At 50.1% G+C, this 17,528-nt stretch overlaps 1 protein-coding gene across 4 annotated transcripts in view; it reads left to right on the forward strand.

The window, feature by feature from the left end:
* LOC105012133 (microtubule-associated serine/threonine-protein kinase 1) overlaps positions 1–17,362 on the forward strand; it is a 73,802-nt gene extending 56,440 nt beyond the window's left edge. For all 4 annotated transcript variants that reach the window (XM_010872771.4, XM_010872772.4, XM_010872773.4 and 1 more), the window contains 16 exons: positions 495–703; positions 1,096–1,234; positions 1,508–1,640; positions 2,551–2,716; positions 2,846–2,947; positions 4,416–4,538; positions 4,749–4,858; positions 6,236–6,396; positions 8,553–8,815; positions 9,042–9,296; positions 9,568–9,812; positions 10,336–10,458; positions 10,627–10,763; positions 11,091–11,281; positions 11,488–11,918; positions 12,863–17,362. In XM_010872771.4, coding sequence (XP_010871073.2) covers positions 495–703; positions 1,096–1,234; positions 1,508–1,640; positions 2,551–2,716; positions 2,846–2,947; positions 4,416–4,538; positions 4,749–4,858; positions 6,236–6,396; positions 8,553–8,815; positions 9,042–9,296; positions 9,568–9,812; positions 10,336–10,458; positions 10,627–10,763; positions 11,091–11,281; positions 11,488–11,918; positions 12,863–14,347 — 4,273 coding nt within the window. In that variant the 3' untranslated portion in view covers positions 14,348–17,362. The remainder of the gene's footprint in view (positions 1–494; positions 704–1,095; positions 1,235–1,507; positions 1,641–2,550; positions 2,717–2,845; positions 2,948–4,415; positions 4,539–4,748; positions 4,859–6,235; positions 6,397–8,552; positions 8,816–9,041; positions 9,297–9,567; positions 9,813–10,335; positions 10,459–10,626; positions 10,764–11,090; positions 11,282–11,487; positions 11,919–12,862) is intronic.
* Positions 17,363–17,528: the final 166 nt, after the last annotated feature.

Consider the following 17,528-nt stretch of genomic DNA (forward strand, 5'->3'; position numbering starts at 1 on the left):
ATAGCTGCCATTGGTCAACAGTAATGTAACTGCCAAAGGCAGCACAGCAGAATAGTTTATAAAACATATCGGTAGCTACAAGTACAAGCCAATGCCTCTGAACTCACCTCATCATATAACAAGACACTAACCCCAAACATACTGCCATAGCAACTCAGAGTTTTTTTTCAGGGCAAATAAAATGGAAAGTTCTTGACTGGCCATGTCTGTCTCCGGGTTTAAATCCAATTAAACAGGCCTTTCATTTGTTCAGGCAGAAACACTTTTATTTGTAAATGGTAATCATGTACACAAATACCCTCAAATCAAATCTCCTAGACAATCTTATTTTAATTTTTTTTTACTTCAACCCAAACTTTTTGAGCATAGAGCCAAAAGGAGTTGGTCCCAATAAACCTGGAGGTCGCAGTTGTATCCCAGGAATAGAACGGCTGCTCACCTCCATGTTTTGGCGTCATTGTAACAGACCTCCTCTGACCCTGATCCTCCTCCAGGGCGGTGTACTTGGTGCGACACGGGGATACGCGTCAGCGTTTCGCCATGAAGAAGATCAACAAGCAGAACCTGATCCTGAGGAACCAGATCCAGCAGGCCTTTGTAGAGAGAGACATCCTGACCTTCGCTGAGAACCCCTTTGTGGTCTCCATGTTCTGCTCCTTCGAGACACGCAGACACCTCTGCATGGTCATGGAGTATGTGGAGGGTAAGGACTGGTTCCCTCCTCATACACACACACACACACACACACATACAGTACACATCACAAACATACAACACACACAAAACACCACACACACACAAAACACAACACACACAAAACATAACTCACAAAAAACACAACATATAGACAAAACACAGCAAACACAAACACACACAGAAGGTGAGTGGGTTTATTCTGAAACTTTCTGCCCTTGTGACTTCCCTTCCTGGCATCTGATATTGCCAGGTGATGACTGTCAGGAGGACTGCCAGGCTTTGCCCCAAAGGCCTGGCAAACCCCCAGTCATTGATTGAAAAGCACTGAAGTGCTGCAGTGTCACAGCTGTCTGAGCCTATGGGTTCGCCCACATCAACCGGCACGCTGTGTTCCTACAGGGGGCGACTGTGCCACTCTGCTGAAGAACATCGGGGCGCTGCCTGTGGAACTGACCCGGATGTACTTTGCGGAGACTGTGTTGGCGCTGGAGTACATCCACAACTATGGCATTGTGCACCGCGACCTCAAGCCGGACAAGTGAGTCAAACACTTTACTGCTCCCCCCACCCTGGTGGTCAGGAGGTCTTACGTTGCATTCCCACAAGACAGAAAGGGCTACAGATTTGGAGTTTGCAAAATCTCCAAGAATTCTCAGTTAAGTTTGTATAACAAAGGAATTTGGGGGGGACCATGTGTACTGTCAGCGGTTTCCGAACTTCGTCCTTCTTCAGGGCCATATCCAGACATAGTCGATACCGTGTGTAATGACCTGTCGCAGACCTGATGTCCTGTCGGTCCTGTGTCTCCCAGCCTGCTGATCACATCCATGGGTCACATCAAGCTGACCGACTTCGGCCTGTCTAAGATGGGTCTGATGAGTCTCACCACAAACCTGTACGAGGGGCACATCGAGAAGGACGCACGCGAGTTCCTGGACAAACAGGTTTGATTGGAAAAACACAGAGCAGGAAGTTAGGCTTGCCAGTCTCTCCAATGGCCACATTGATTCATGAAGCCCTATTTGTGTCAACAGTTAATGAGAGGTAGGGAAAGTCCCATCCAATAAGCGATAAACCCTGTAGATAGCCAAAATAGCCATGAGAACTGCTAGTTTAGTTCGGGATCTAGCATTAAAACACTGGGAATCTGAATAATAACCCTGCCAAAACACACCATTAGCCTAAGAAGAACAAATGCACACAGTCACTAATAATGTTCACCAAACAGCCTGAGTTATGATCCTTTCTCGGAACGCATGAGTTTCTGTTCCCTGTTTATTTAGCATCATTACAGTGCTGTTAATGCTGTGATTTAAATGCCCATGAATTAATGAATCATGTTGTCCGGCCCGCAGTGTTTTCCCCCTCTGTCTCTCAGTCCGAGGCATCTGGTGGGTCGTAATGAACACACATTATCCGCATGTGAAATGGGCTACTGGCTCTTTCACGCGTCGGCCTGTGGACCGCTGAGTGCCATTAGAGTGCTTTGGTCATATGCCGGGTTCTCTGCCGTCTGAACAGAGAGACCCTCACAAGTCAGAGACAGACGTGTGATCAACTAAATGGTCACAAGGCTGCTTTCGCTCTTCTGTCAGAGGCCGGTGGGAGAGCATGGAGTGCAGGGGTTATGCCGCAGAATCTCTGGTCCGATTTGTTGGGTTAAGGTGGACCACAGCAGGCTTCGTTCAGGATTGTTCATTTGTTTTATTCAAACTTGCTTCTCCTCTTTACATTTCACAGCCACTGGAAAACAAAAGAAAGCTGAGCTCCCTTTTTTGGTATGGTAAATCTGCTTAGGATTGCGTGTGAGACTGATTAGTCAATCTCTCTCTCTCTCGGTGCCCTCTCCTCCAGGTGTGTGGCACACCAGAGTACATTGCCCCGGAGGTGATCCTTCGCCAGGGCTACGGGAAGCCTGTTGACTGGTGGGCCATGGGCATCATCCTCTATGAGTTCCTGGTGGGCTGCGTGCCTTTCTTTGGAGACACCCCCGAGGAGCTGTTTGGACAGGTCATCACAGGTCAGTAACGCACGACAGCGTTCCTCAGTCGGCTGGGTTGGCCTTTTTCCCGGTGGGTTTGGAGCCGGCTACGTTTCCGGCGCGTCTTGCGGAGCCCTGCGGTTCATTCGCTCTGCCGTTTACCCACAGATGACATCGTGTGGCCTGATGGAGACGAGGCCCTGCCCGCGGATGCCCAGGGATTGATCTCCACCCTGCTACAGACCAACCCTCTGATGAGGCTGGGCACAGGTACATCCTGGCCGCTATGGCCAATTGAACCACTTGTACCCTTGAGGGCACGGTCAGCTACTTTTTTAGCACGGCTAGTTCTTAATGTTCTAGGTATAAGGCGACTGCCGAGAGTATCATTTGTTTTCCATCCAACGGTTCTCCAACGTTACATTACAAAATAGGGGGCGACACATTTTCCATTCAAAGATCTCAAAATACGTATAAATGCATTTATTCATACTATTTTCCCTGCACAAATTCGGTGTCGCCAACCCGAGCCAGCTGTCGGGTTGGTTTCGATTGCCCCGTTATCATTCAAACTGGCTGTTTTTTCATTAGATTCGCTGTGGCCATTGGGCATTCAGCCAGCCCCGGTTGACAATGATATCGCCCTCTGTGGACCTAAATTTAGCACATCGTCTCGCTCATGGAGCCAGCAGCAGTCTGGCTGCCGGACCATTGTACACAAAGGGTTATAATTGTATTGAAAACGTGTTATATTTCTGCAATCTCCCACTAAATGATGCCAAGCAAACCTCCTAGGTTTTCTGTTGCTATAGCCAAAAGCCCGGCGAACAAGATCACTTTAAACTTCAAACTGAAGCCAGAGACAATAAAACCAGCTGGGGCTTTGATGCGTGACACCGATATCAGAAAAGCTGTCTCTTCCAGACCCGTTGACTTGGGCTGTCTGCAGACATTCCCGTTCAAAGTGTTAGTGATCTGTATAAACACCCGTTGTCACATTCCAAATGCTGAGCCATGAGGCAAAAGAGAAGATCACCTCGATTCATTTTACATTGAAGACAAACCGCCCTGGATTGGCTGATGGGACGGTGACTTCCCAGATTTCTCAGAACAGTAAAGAAAGTTCTGCATCACAGGTCTACCCATGGGTTTGTTTTTGCGTGTCTTACAGTGTATTTACACTATCATGTATATCACAATGTGCAGGGACCACCCGCTCCGCGCTTTGGCCATAACATTGGTTCAGTGGTCAACAATTCAGTGAGGTCAACTTTTAGTGATGTCAAACATTCAGCCTTGTAAACATTTAGTGATTTCAACCATTCCGTGCTGTAAACATTTAGTGTTGTAGAGGTTTTGTGACGTCAACCAGGGTTGTGAACATTTAGCGTTGTAAACGTTTAGTGTTGGTGACGGACTGGAGTCAGAAATATCGTTCACTGATAAACTACACTCCCAAACCAAATCGAACCCAAATCAAGAGTTGCCGAAAAAGAAAATAATTGATGTTGCGTTGTTTGTTGAAAGCAGAAACCGTTCAGCCCTGGCACCCAGCAGTCTCTGTCTTCATGTCAGTCGGAAAATATTACTGCTGTGTTGAATGAATTCCGTCGTATTCATGAACTCTTCAACCCTTGTTCATGTGTTGCTCCAACTGCCGTGACCAGGAGGAGCCATTCCGCCCGTCCGAGGCGTACGTTCTCAGAGATGACGTTTCTTTATTACTCCGTGCCCCCAGGTGGAGCGTTCGAGGTGAAGCAACACTCGTTCTTCTCCGACCTGGACTGGAACAGTCTGCTGAGGCAGAAGGCGGAGTTCATACCTCACCTGGAGTCAGAGGAGGACACCAGCTACTTCGACAGTGAGTCTGGCACATCGCATGGGTGCTGTGGTTATCACTGTGTCACTTAGTCAACATCGGAGCGGTTCGGTGAACCTGACGGTTTGTCAGACAGTCGGTTTGGGGATCCGACCCTGTCGGGCTATCGGACGACGTCGTCCTCACGTCAGCGTCGCCGCCGTTCATCTCTATCTTTCTTTCGGCCTCCTCCTCTCCCTTCTCCTCCCTCAGCCCGGTCCGATCGCTATCAGCATGTCAACGCCTACGACGAGGACGACACCAACGACGACGAGCCGGTCGAGATCAGGCAGTTCTCCTCCTGCTCCCCTCGCTTCAGCAAGGTACACACACACACACACATGAACCGACACACACACACGCACACCTCGGCACACACTCCCGGTAGTTTCGTAAGGGAGGTCATGAGCCCTGTAACCGTTGCCCTACAGTCAGTCCAGTGGTCTTACTGTAAAAAACGTCCTCTGGGTCAACATCTCTCTTCTTCACCTGGTGTCTCTCCTTTTCTAGTAGTCGAAGGCCTCCATACAGAGCTGTCTAAATATCTCTCTGTCTCTGTTCAGTCTTCACACCTCCACTTCTCTGTCTTTTCGTCGTGTGATTCTCTGCTGCCTTCCTTTTGTCCCACCAGTTCCCTTTCCTTCCCTCCTCTGTTCCTCTGGATGGCTGCCGAATGGTGTGTGTGTCTGTGTGTGTGTCTGTGTGTGTCTGTGTGTCTGTGTGTCTGTGTGTCTGTGTGTCTGTGTGTGTGTCTGTGTGTGTCTGTGTGTGTCTCTGTGTGTCTGTGTGTCTGTGTGTCTGTGTGTGTGTGTGTGTGTGTGTGTGTGTGTCTGTGTGTGTGTCTGTGTGTGTGTCTGTGTGTCTGTCTGTGTGTCTGTCTGTGTGTGTGTGTCAAAGGGTCTCTTGTGTGAGTCTACAGGGCTAAGAGCTCTCCCAGCAGCACGGCACTGTTGACGTGTATATGATAATGCAGAGCGGGGCTACAAAGACAGCCTGCTGGGCTCGATTGACACTCTGTCCTCCTCGCTTTACCTCCCACCCTCTCCCTCTCCTTCCCTCTCTCTCCCTCTCTCTCACCCTCTCATTCACTCTCAAGGGGGTGCATGCTGTTTTCCATAGCCTTTCAACTAGTTATTTTGGCATCGGAATAATCGGCGGTGAGCACGTGCGGTGCTGTCGGTCGAGCCGTACTGCGAATGGCGGTGCTCCATTAGGACCACATGATCCTGCGCGGCGCTGTGCACACGGATGTGGTGTTAAGGCCATTACCTCCATTACGCTGGTGCACAGTGAAATCCTCAACAAACTTCATTTAAAGCTCTACACCCATTATTTCGCCGTACTCCCACACTCTGCCGCTGCTAGCGTCCTGTAATGAGACACCGCTGTGTGTGCGCGTGTGTGTGTCTGTGGGAGCTCTTGTGAGTGTGGGGGGGGGGGGGCTCGTATATTCATTGTTTGGCAGTAATTGATTCCTTCCTATTATTGGAATGCATTTATTGTAAACTAACATAACTGCCATTTGCGTCACTGGATCAAACTCTCGGGGCTTTAGGGTCCAGGCTACTGTGGAGGTGTGTCGGCCAGCCCTGCTAATGTTGTCGCATTCGCCGCTGTTGTGATTCCCGTGTGTGAGCGACGCCTCTCCGCCAGAGGTTCGGAGGGTGGCTGACTGTGCCCCTGCGCTTGGACCCCTGCAGGTTTACAGCAGCATGGAGCACCTGTCCCAACTGGAGCAGAAGGCCCCCTCCGTGACCCGACGGGAGCACAAGGGCTCCCGAGAGGACAACCGGGGGAAGAGGGAGAGCCTGGGAAGTTTCCCTATCCGGGACAAGAGCTGGAGAACTGGATCACCAGAGATGTGAGTGTGTGTGTGTGTGTTTGGTGTCAGTGCTGGGTGTGCATGTTTGTATGCAGGAAATCCGTGTGTGTTCCTGTATATCTATTACTTAACAGTACTTGACAGAAGGAGTCCTCACAAGTAGAGTAGATCAGGCAAATCAGGCCGGGGCGGGGGGGTTATTTTGGTCCCTAAAAGATCCTCTCCAATGTAGCAAAAACAAGTGGTTGTGTGTGTGTTTGAGGCGCGTTAGAGCGTGTGTGTCGTTATCTCCTGATTTTGATGTTTGTAACACTGTCTTTGATTCTAACATTTAGGGTCTGACACCGTCACAGTTTCTGCAAATGTCTTGGTTTCTACCGCAGTCTCTCTGACCGTACTCATGAGCCAGTGATGAGTGTTTGCACAATCATTTTCACTGCAATAGTCTATAAATTCTCACGTCTATAGGATAGAAACACTATGTGGAAAGATGCGTTGCAGTCGTTTGAACTGTGTGCATACATGTGTCAAATGTGTTTTGCACTGTATATTCATTTGGCATAACTTACACATAATGGAAATACATCACCGCCCTATTTGGTGACACAGATGGATGTAATATTGGCATACTTTTATGAAAATATTTATTTGTGCTGCAGTGTCATTCATAACAACTAACAATGTTTGGACAAAGTCAAGGGTACAACTCCTTGGTGTGTAATTTCCTTTCTCACTGGAGTTGAAGTGTGTTTATGGAGGTCGCTACTGAATTTGCAATCGCAGATAGAGTCCCAGGCTACGGCTGTCACTGAGACCTCAGGACAGCGAGAACAGCCTGTAATGAGTTCCAGAGTCCACGTGACCACCGAGTGACGGTAATCCACTCCAACCAGATGCTCTGTATTTGAATGTCAGGGTTGGTACTTCACGACTCGTTAACAGCCTGAGTCACTAATGGCCTGTTACTCAGCTCTCTATTGTCCCTCTAATCACTCTGACATCTGTGCAGTTGAAAATCACTTCACACACCTAATGATTGACTCTGAATGATGAGGATAAATGGGGATGGCAGGAATGTAACTTCTTCATGTCTGTTCATTACTTTTTTCCATCGATTAAAAAGAAAAAGTTCAACAACTGATTGAAATCAAGTGGAGGGGAATCCCGGACGGCACGGCGGTCTAAGACACCACCTCGTAGTACCGCTGCGCTGTTACGACCAGGAGTTCAAATCTAGTTCGCGGGAATACTGACAATGCCCAAGGGGTCCCACTGAGGGCTCAGCAGTGTTCGGGTGGGCCAATCTTGAAATTGAAAATAAATAAATAATCAGTGAAATTGAAGTAACGATTGTGGTTTTTGTCCGGACTGTGCACCCTGTTACAAGCATGTAGGGTCCACAGAATACTCACTGGTTGAGCGAAGCATTTTGGTATGAAGCGGAATGGCCAGGGCGAGACATACAGGAAAAGGACACATCTCTCGGAAGTCCACTCTCCCTAACTCGCCAGGAAATGCTGTAACCACTAATTAGACATAGCCACGAATTGGAAATCCAAGCAGAGCGGGGCGGAACAAAGAAGAAACACAGCAGAGTAGAAAACATGGCCTTCAATCTGGAGATTGTTTCAAACCGAACGGAACAATATGGACAGTAGATGCTGATTAAATCGAAGCACTTCTAAGTGGCACGCCTAACAGCAGTACACATTATACTACCGGAACCGTGAGCCTGTGCCCGGGGAGAAGGAAGAATTAACACAACGAGTGTTCCATTACGCCATACTCTGGCCTACAGCACAATATGCGCACCAAAAAAATAATATTAAAAAACCTGATTTTAAGATGTTTTGTGCATAATTAATGGAATGCAAAATTTAACACATTTCAGTAATTGCCCTCGAGAGATGTGGTTGTTCTAACGCACACTGTATGGTCTGGCGATGTTATAGGCTTCACACTTTCCATGTCTGGACCACCGCAGGCTCCTCCCTGTCCCCAAACGGTTTGAGAACACGGGTCAATGTAGACATGCCTACGACCTTTAGGGTTACAGTGGCGTTATCGTTCATGACAAACCTCGGGACGTATTTACTCAGCATTAGTAGGAAGATGTTTTTAAGAAACCCTCTTGTTTCGGACGAACGGTCCCTGTTGAGAATCACATGGCCTCTTCGCCCCCCCCCCCCGTTTAGGAAGCGTCTGTCCTGTTCCGAGTCTCTGTACATGGACGGTGACTCCAGCCCCCCCCTCGGGGCCCGTCGGCGTTTCTCCGCCCTCATGGACACACACCGCTTCGCCTCACAGCAGGAGGACAGTCCGGACCCACTCACCCGCCAGCCCCCTGTCAAAGCCAGGGGGACCTCGCTGGAGGGGACCTCGGTGCCCTCCACGCCCCCCTCCACCCCCAGCACGTCCCCAGACCCCAAGGGCATCCTGAAGGAGGGCCACATCGGAGGTAAGTATGGGGGGAGCGGGGAGGGGGGGGGGGTCTCCGTGTGGCTGGAATTACGACGTCTGGTGTGCTACAGTTGTGCTGGGAGGCTGGTGATTTTATCCTGTCAGGTGACCTTTAATAAGTCCCTACTACGTGATGCAAGGAAAAAACGCGAAGGGAGAACCTCCGCTAAGATGACACGGCACAGCTGAGGCCCGGAAGAGTTAACATGTTTTTCTGCCAACAGAGAAACCAGTCAGACCCACTGAGACGCAGGGGGCCACGCCCACCCCCTCCGCTACCTCGGCAGCAGCCAGTAGGGAGCTGGGGGCGGGGCTTGTTTACGACCCCCTGGGTCCTCGTGCGACCAATGGCCTGGTGCTCCGCAGGGCGAGGCATCAGCAGATGTCAGGAGACGCTGGGGAGAAGAGGAATTCCAGGGCTGGGAAGAAGGTCATCAAGTCCGCCTCGGCTACAGCTCTCTCCGTCACCATACCGGCAGGTGATTTGTCCAGGAAGTCTGGATCTAGTAGTTACTGGGTCATAAAGAATGCTTTATTATACCCAAAATGATTAACAATGTCACACTGAATAAGTTATGACCACAGCAAGGATTTTTACTCCTCATCAGTTGACCAAACACTGATAAGGTGTTCTGTTTTGTATTTTAACACGTAACCTTTTTCTCTGGAACTGTCTCACCAACGTTTGGGTTCCCCTTCCCTGTTTCCCGTTCCCTGTCCCGTTCCCGGTCCCCTGTCCTCGCTCCACAGTCGACCAGCACGGCCACAGTTACAACTCCCCCTTGGCCAGCCCCATGTCGCCCCGCTCCCTGTCCTCCAACCCCTCTTCCCGGGACTCGTCCCCCAGCCGAGACTACTGCCCCGCCCCAGCCGTCAGCGTCCTCCGCTCCCCCATCACCATCCACCGCTCGGGGAAGAAGTACGGGTTCACCCTGCGGGCCATCAGGGTCTACATGGGGGACACGGACGTGTACAGTGTCCATCACATCATCTGGGTAGGGAGAGGGGGGAGGGATTGGAGGGAGGGACAGAAGGGTGGAGGGAGTGGGTGGAGCAAGAAAAGGTGGAGGGAGGGGGAGACAGAAGGGTGGAGGGAGAGGGTGGAGCAAGAAAAGGTGGGGGGGAGACAGAAGGGTGGAGGGGGAGATAGAAGGGTGGAGGGGGAGACAGAAGGGTGGAGGGAGTGGGTGGAGAAAGAAAGGGTGGGGGGGAGACAGAAGGGTGGATGGAGTGGGTGGAGAATGGAAGGGTGGAGGGAGGAAGAGTGGAGGGACAGAAGGGTGGAGGGAGTGGGTGGAGAAAGAAAAGGTGGAGGGAGGGGGAGACAGAAGGGTGAAGGGACAGGGTAGAGAGAGGAAGAGTGGAGGGGCGTAGAAGGGAAGGGTGAGGGGACGGAGTGATGATATATTTAGTTGGTTCATCATTTCCTGTTAGTCAGTGGTGAGCGAGCAATTGGCTGACATTCCCAGTCCAATTAGAATGAAAATGACGTTGTTTCTTCCTGGTGCAACGTGGCAGCATGTGGAGGACGGAGGCCCCGCCCAGGAATCGGGACTGTGCGCCGGCGACCTCATCACCCACGTCAACGGCGAATCTGTCCACGGATTGGTCCACACCGAAGTGGTGGAACTCATTCTGAAGGTATGACGGATGTGGGCCCCCGGGTTCTGTTTGCTGTGGCGTGTTATCCGCGCACCGTGCCGGCCTGTTGGGTTTGTGTTACCTTGCCTGACACCGGGAGACCTCCCAGGCACTGTCCTGTCAGTGGTCGGTATGGAGACATTGCTCTGAATGCCTGTCTGTCTGCAGAGTGGCAACAAGGTTACAGTGACGACCACGCCCTTTGAGAACACCTCCATCAAGGTGGGTCCCGCCCGCAAGTCCAGCTGCAAGGGTAAGATGGCCCGGCGCAACAAGAGGGCGATCGGCAAGGAGGGACAAGACAGGTACTGTCTGATTGGCTCCTCTAGGTGGGGTGTGTTATGGTGTAATGGTGGCTGTATTTCAAATTCGCTTCATGTCCTTGTCCTTTTCTCCCCTCCCTCATCATCTCCACTCCTCCCCTCTCCCCGTCCTCGCCTCCCCTCCCCTCCCTCATTCCTCTCCACTCCTCCCCTCTCCCCCTCCTGCCCTACCTCATCCTCTCTCCTCCTCCCCTCCTCCCCCTCCTCCCCTCACTCCATCATCCTCGCCGCTCCTCCTCTCTCCCCCTCCTGCCCTCCCTCATCCTCTCCTCCTGCCCTCCCTCCTTCCCCCACTCCCCCTCCCCGTAGTAAGAAGCGGAGCTCCCTGTTCCGTAAGATCACTAAGCAGTCCAACCTGCTCCACACCAGTCGGAGCCTGTCCTCTCTGAACCGGTCCCTGTCGTCCAGTGACAGTCTCCCTGGTTCTCCCACCCACAACCTGGCCGCGCGCTCCCCCCCACAGCAGGGGTACAGGTCCACTCCGGACTCCTCCTACCTGGGTGAGGAGAAACACGGCCGGCCTCTGTTTCACGTGAACAGGGTTTTGTTTGAGATCGTCCCGTTGAACGGATCATTACTGTGTAGCTGAAGAGCTCCTATAATTTCCTCTCCTTCTGTCGTCGTCTCTCCCTCTCTACCTATTCCTCCTCTCTTTCTGTCTCTCCCGCTTCGTTCTCATCCGACTTCACTCCTTTCCCGTCTCCAGGCGCCTCCTCCCAGAGCAGCTCTCCTGCCTCAAGCACCCCCAACTCCCCAGCCACCTCCCAGCACATGCGCCCCAGTTCCCTGCACGGTCTCTCCCCGAAGCTCCACCGCCAGTACCGCTCAGCCCGCTGTAAGTCCGCCGGCAACATCCCCCTCTCCCCCTTGGCCCACACCCCGTCGCCCACCCAGTCCTCCCCGCCCCCGCTCCCGGGTCACACCGTCGGCAGCTCCAACACCACCCAGACGTTCCCGGCCGGGGCCAAGCTGCACTCGTCCCCGCCCGTGGTGCGCCCCAGGCCCAAGTCGGCGGAGCCGCCCCGTTCCCCGCTCCTCAAGAGGGTGCAATCGGCCGAGAAGCTCACGTCACCCCTGTCTCACACCCAGTCGACCAGCGGGGGAGTCGGAGGCCCTCTGAGGAAACACAGCCTGGAGGTCAGTGTGTCTGTGTGTGGAGGTCAGTGTGTCTGTGTGTGGAGGTCAGTGTGTCTGTGTGTGGAGGTCAGTGTGTCTGTGTGTGGAGGTCAGTGTGTCTGTGTGGAGGTCAGTGTGTCTGTGTGTGGAGGTCAGTGTGTCTATGTGTGGAGGTCAGTGTGTCTGTGTGGAGGTCAGTGTGTCATGTGTGGAGGTCAGTGTGTCTGTGTGTGGAGGTCAGTGTGTCTGTGTGTGGAGGTCAGTGTATCATGTGTGGAGGTCAGTGTGTCTGTGTGTGGAGGTCAGTGTATCATGTGTGGAGGTCAGTGTGTCTGTGTGTGGAGGTCAGTGTGTCTGTGAGTGGAGGTCAGTGTGTCTGTGTGTGGAGGTCAGTGTGTCTGTGATTGGAGGTCAGTGTGTCTGTGTGTGGAAGTCAGTGTGTCTGTGTGTGGAAGTCAGTGTGTCTGTGTGTGGAAGTCATTGTGTCTGTGTGTGGAGGTCAGTGTGTCTGTGTGTGGAGGTCAGTGTGTCTGTGTGTGGAGGTCAGTGTGTCTGTGTGTATGACTAACGTGTGAATCATATACATGTATTTATTAACATGTATGTGTCAAGTGTGTTTACCAGGATCCTCTTTAGCACCGTGAGCAGCCACTCTTCCTGGAGTCCACCAATGTACATGGTCGTTCTCTGGACACAGTAGCCTGATGCTGGACTAGAAACCATGATAGAATATCTTTGTTGAGGGCTGGTTCGCCTGCACTTATTAAGCTGAGCCCTGCACAAAGAAATAAAAAACTCAATGGAGATTCAATTTTTTTTTGTTCAGGGCCAGGCTTAATCTGTCAGCGAAAACTTAATCTGTAAAAGGGATTTCTTGTCCAGGACTGAGCTTAATTTGTGTGTGAGGAAACCAGCCCTTGGTGTTGGGTTTTGTGTGACAGCAGCGTGGTGCTCTCCTCTCCCAGGTCCAGCACTCTGACCTGTACCGGAAGGACCACTTCCACTGCTGTGAACTGGGGCTCCAGAGTCTGTTGGAGACGGATGGGGAGAACCTGCCGCCTCCTAACCTGCCGCAGTTGCCCTCCTCCTCCCCGGGGTCGCCAGGTTCCTCGGCGGGGGCCACCGCACCTGAGACGGGGGTGCTTAAACCCATGCGGAAGCTGGGGAGGCAGGAGTCCCCCCTCAGTAGGGACACACTGCTGGCCGGGAGGGAGAGGGAGAGGGAGAAAGAGAGAGAGCGAGAAAGGGAGCGAGAGAGGTCGCGCGAGAGGGTGGGGGAAATCCTTATGGCTTATAGAACGACCGTCCCCGATAGGTCACCTAACCGAGGGGGAGGAGCCACGACTGATAATGTGCAATCCGTGGCTAGAAAACCCTCGACCAGTGAGCACACTTTTAGCCCTCAGAGTAGCCCAACTTACAGAGCCCAGTCCAGCCAATCGCCATGTCTTGAGTCCATCAGAAGCACAAGTCCCAAAACAGTGAGTCCCAGTACTCCAACAGGGTCCCCAGGTGTCTTCAGGGGCCCTTCGGAAGGAGCGGAAAAGAGCCAGGGTCAGACTAGCATGTTTACCAAGCAACAGAGCCCCCGGACGCCAGTGAGTACGAGCCCCCTGAGCCAGGACACGCAGGAGAAGGCCGGAGGGGACAGAACAGAGCCGAAGCCAAATGGAGACAGCAGGGCAGCTCCTCCCCCACCTCATCCTAACATAACCTGTGGGGGCCTAGCGAGAGGCACTAGCCCAGACAGGGGCGTGGGTGTGGGGGGCTCCTCATCAGTGACGTCTGGCTCAGCAGGTATGTTCAAGGTCAGTAGTAAAATACCCGGAGTGGTGGGCGAGGGCCTGAGAAAGAACGGAGCGGAGAGCAACGACTCTCCAATTACTTTGGAGCTGGGCTTGAGGAGCCCCAAAAGCCCCAAACCTCCAGCGAGGGCCCTGGCTCCAGCAGTCCCACCCCACGGCCAGCCCCTCTCCATGGGAAAGGCGAGGCAGGGACTGGGGCCCGTCAACTGCTACAGGGGCACCCTGGACTGGGAGGATAAATGTCGGCTTGAGGTGGTGGAAGAACACTCCCCATCCCCCTCCCCGTCCCCCACGGGCGTCACCCCGACGCTCTGCGCCCCGTCCTTCTGTCCGGGCAGGACCAGGCCCGCCTCCCCGGGTGACAAGACCAGCTTTGTCACCCAGTTGACCAGCGCTGCCAAATCAGTCCTGGGGCCTATAAAGGGGTCAATGGCGTCCCAGTCCCAGGAGCTGCCCAGGGGGAAGGAGCAGAAAGACATGCCCAGGGCGGGTGAGGAGAAGCAGGGCACCGCAGCGGGAAAGTCTGAGGCTTCGCCGGGCCTCTGCGGCAGGATGGTCGGGGGTGGCACGTCGGTGGCCCAACATGCAGTTCACTCGGTTACTCCGTCGGAGAAGGCTGTGGGTAGCAGCCTCCCTAAACTGTAACGCTGACGTCAGGGTGGGGATGCAGAGGGAAGGGCACCGACCAATGAGATGTCATTTCTGAGTTCTAGAATAATTCAGCAATGACACGCACTTAAGAGAACATTCCAGTTCTGGAGGAGAGCGTCAAATCGATGATTGAGTAGAACGATGATAAAGACGCTTTTATGGACATTTTGTATGCAGTAAGCATATAATATATAAATATATGTAGGACAGCACTCCTCTTTAAGAACAATTAGATATCTATGATGCGTGTTTGTGTGTGTGTGTGTGTGTGTGTGTGTGAAATACTGCAAAACACCAAGCCAAACGGCCAACCACTTTGGTTTTTGTAATTCACTTCAAAAGGCTCATTCACAGGCTCATTCATCAGATTGTGATATCATGACCGCCACAGCAATGGAACACAAAAGCCAGCTGTAAATGTGTCTTCAGCAAGTAAATGACAAAATACGGTCTTTCTCTGATACCGTTAATAGGCTTACAGTATGATAAAGAATGAAGATGTGTGTCTATCAACTGATATCTCCGATTACCATAGTGAATGTCTGTTGACCAAAAAGGAGAAGCAACCTTGCGTTAATTCTGGGTGAATCTTGAAGGCATTTTGTCTGTCCTGGATTGTGTCCTGAATGGCACTCTAGCCATAGCCTCCGCGGAGTCCACTACTTTTAAACAGAAGCTCTGATCCAAAGTAGTGCACTATATCGCATAGGGTAAAACTGGTTCCATTTACCTATAGTTCCATGGGTGAAAAGTGAAGCTGCTCAGAGCTCTTATCTCCACAGAACAGGAGGGATGCCATAGGACTACGGCTGTAGCTGGAGCGCGCGCACACTCACACACATTGGACACACTGATAGACATGCATATAAATCCCATACCACTGTGTGTGCCCCCATGTGTGTCAGCACGGGGATGTTTTCAGTAAACCCGAATCTTCCCAGAAATGCCCAGAATCCAAACTGGAATAACATTATTTAACTGCAATGGAATTTTGTTTGGGAATGAAATGCTCTGGAACTTTCCCTGGCTTCACAGCAACTGTAGGGGACATCACTGTAAATATCTGTAAAGACTTGAGAAATATGAATTATACTGATATATTTATATTCTGGCTCTCCAGTTCAGACATTTTCATGCATCATGTTTGTTTTGAACCAGAGAGATGAAGATGAAGAAGAAGGAGAAGAAGAAGGTGGCAGTGGTTGGGGTTCATTGAATGGAAGGACTATCGGTTAAGGGCTGTGTGAATAAGAATGGGCTTTTCATCCTTTGATGTCAAATGGGCACTCCCTGTTAACTTTAATCTGTGCCTGTTTTCCCATTAACCTTGAATTCCTTCCTAGTCCTCTCTGGTGCCAGGTACCTGACATTTTAACTCTGTGTGTTGTGAGGTAATGATTACATTAGGTAATTCGAATTACAAAATTCCGTCGGTCTTCCCAAAATCACGCAGGTTTTCCTGAAACCCCTGTTGGACGTCAGTAGGGAATAAGTAGGAATCGTTCAACTAGGATTTCTGAGAAATCTCAAAATATTGGGAATGTACCTGGAATTTTGAAACACTAAAATCAATCCATGTTTCACCACAGTAGGATCAAAGTATTGACCACTGCATTTGTCTGTGAGTGATGATAATACACTGTGTATTATTTAAATGCTGAAATGATTCCTCTATCTTGCTCTGTCTCTCTCTCACACGCACACACAAACACACGTTTCTCTTCTATCAAACATGTAACACCCACTGCGTAACATCCATAGTCTTTATGCAAATGATTGGCAAATTCTGGTGGAACATTTTGTGACAATATGCAAGAAGCTTTCATGTGCAGTATTCCATTACTTGGCTACTTTACTGTGGGCTGTCTGTAGCCTATAACGTGGATTATACTGCCCACTTGTGGTAATTATATATATAACATTGTTTTGCAATGTCATGATGGTTATTCCATGTAATTTAACATAGTTTATTGAAAATAAATATCTTGTTTTTTACTTTTATGGAGTTTATTATAACCATGTCTAAGAGATGCAAAATGTTATAACATGTCATGGTGATGATTATAGAAAGACAGATTTTAGGGATTCTGTGGTGATGAGTAGATCTACTGAATATGCAGTTGTCTGATGTTTTGGTGAATAACTTGGCATTTCGTTTTGCAGTGTTTTTCAACACATCCTTACCGATAGATAAAACATTCCACTTCTTATGGGAATATGAGAAACATTTGTCACGTAATCCAGATGATAGCCTGATCACACAGGTGATGTTAATCGTAATATACTCAAGTTAAACATCAGGAGTAGTGACATTATCCATAAATGGTCATTATCCATTGAGAAAATAAATGCATATATAGAATGATGATAGTGCCCATTTGACTGTGTGGTGGTTTTGCGGACATTTCCCTGAGAACTTTAAATGGAAGAAGTGCAAACAATCTGTGGTATTACTTAACTATATGCAGTAATTGCACACCATTATCATGCTCATGGTGAATTGTTTGAATTGCACTTTATATTTTCAGATTTTTTTTCATTTAAATGTGATTGTTTTGGTCTGAATAGTTGTGTATTTGGGGGGGAAAATTTACTGTATAAATAAACAAATACATTTGTATTTGTTTATAATGACCACCAATTATAAAATATTTTTTGAGATATTTCCTAACTACCTTTTTTTTCTCATTACATCTGCTGTCTACATTAGTACTTTAGCAGGCACTCTTACCCAGGGCGTATTCTGCATTATCGTAAGGTAGACAAAACAACCATATCATAGTCAATGCAGGTATAACTTACCTGACTAAAGCAGCTATCAGCATAAACAACTGCTCGTCAGAATTGACAAGTGATAATGGACAAGTGATAGTAAATTAAGGTATTCAATACTGTGTTCTGTTTTGTATATATTTATTTGTATTCTTTTGTTATTGCTAGATGTGATGTCTAATACTGCACACACCCGAAGAGCAGTATTTTGAAATAAACTGTTTTAATTTATCCAAACTTGAACATCCTTTTTATTGTGCAAATATAAACTCACTGGACAGTCCACCATACAACAGGACCATGACCCCAAACACAACGCTAAAGCTACCAAGTCGTTTTTCAGGGTTTTAACGTTTTAACGTTCTTGGCTATCCTCCTACAGAACATACAGGCAGAGCCTCAC

This window comes from Esox lucius, chromosome 9, assembly GCF_011004845.1.
Source record: "Esox lucius isolate fEsoLuc1 chromosome 9, fEsoLuc1.pri, whole genome shotgun sequence".
Classification (NCBI taxonomy): Eukaryota; Metazoa; Chordata; class Actinopteri; order Esociformes; family Esocidae; genus Esox; species Esox lucius.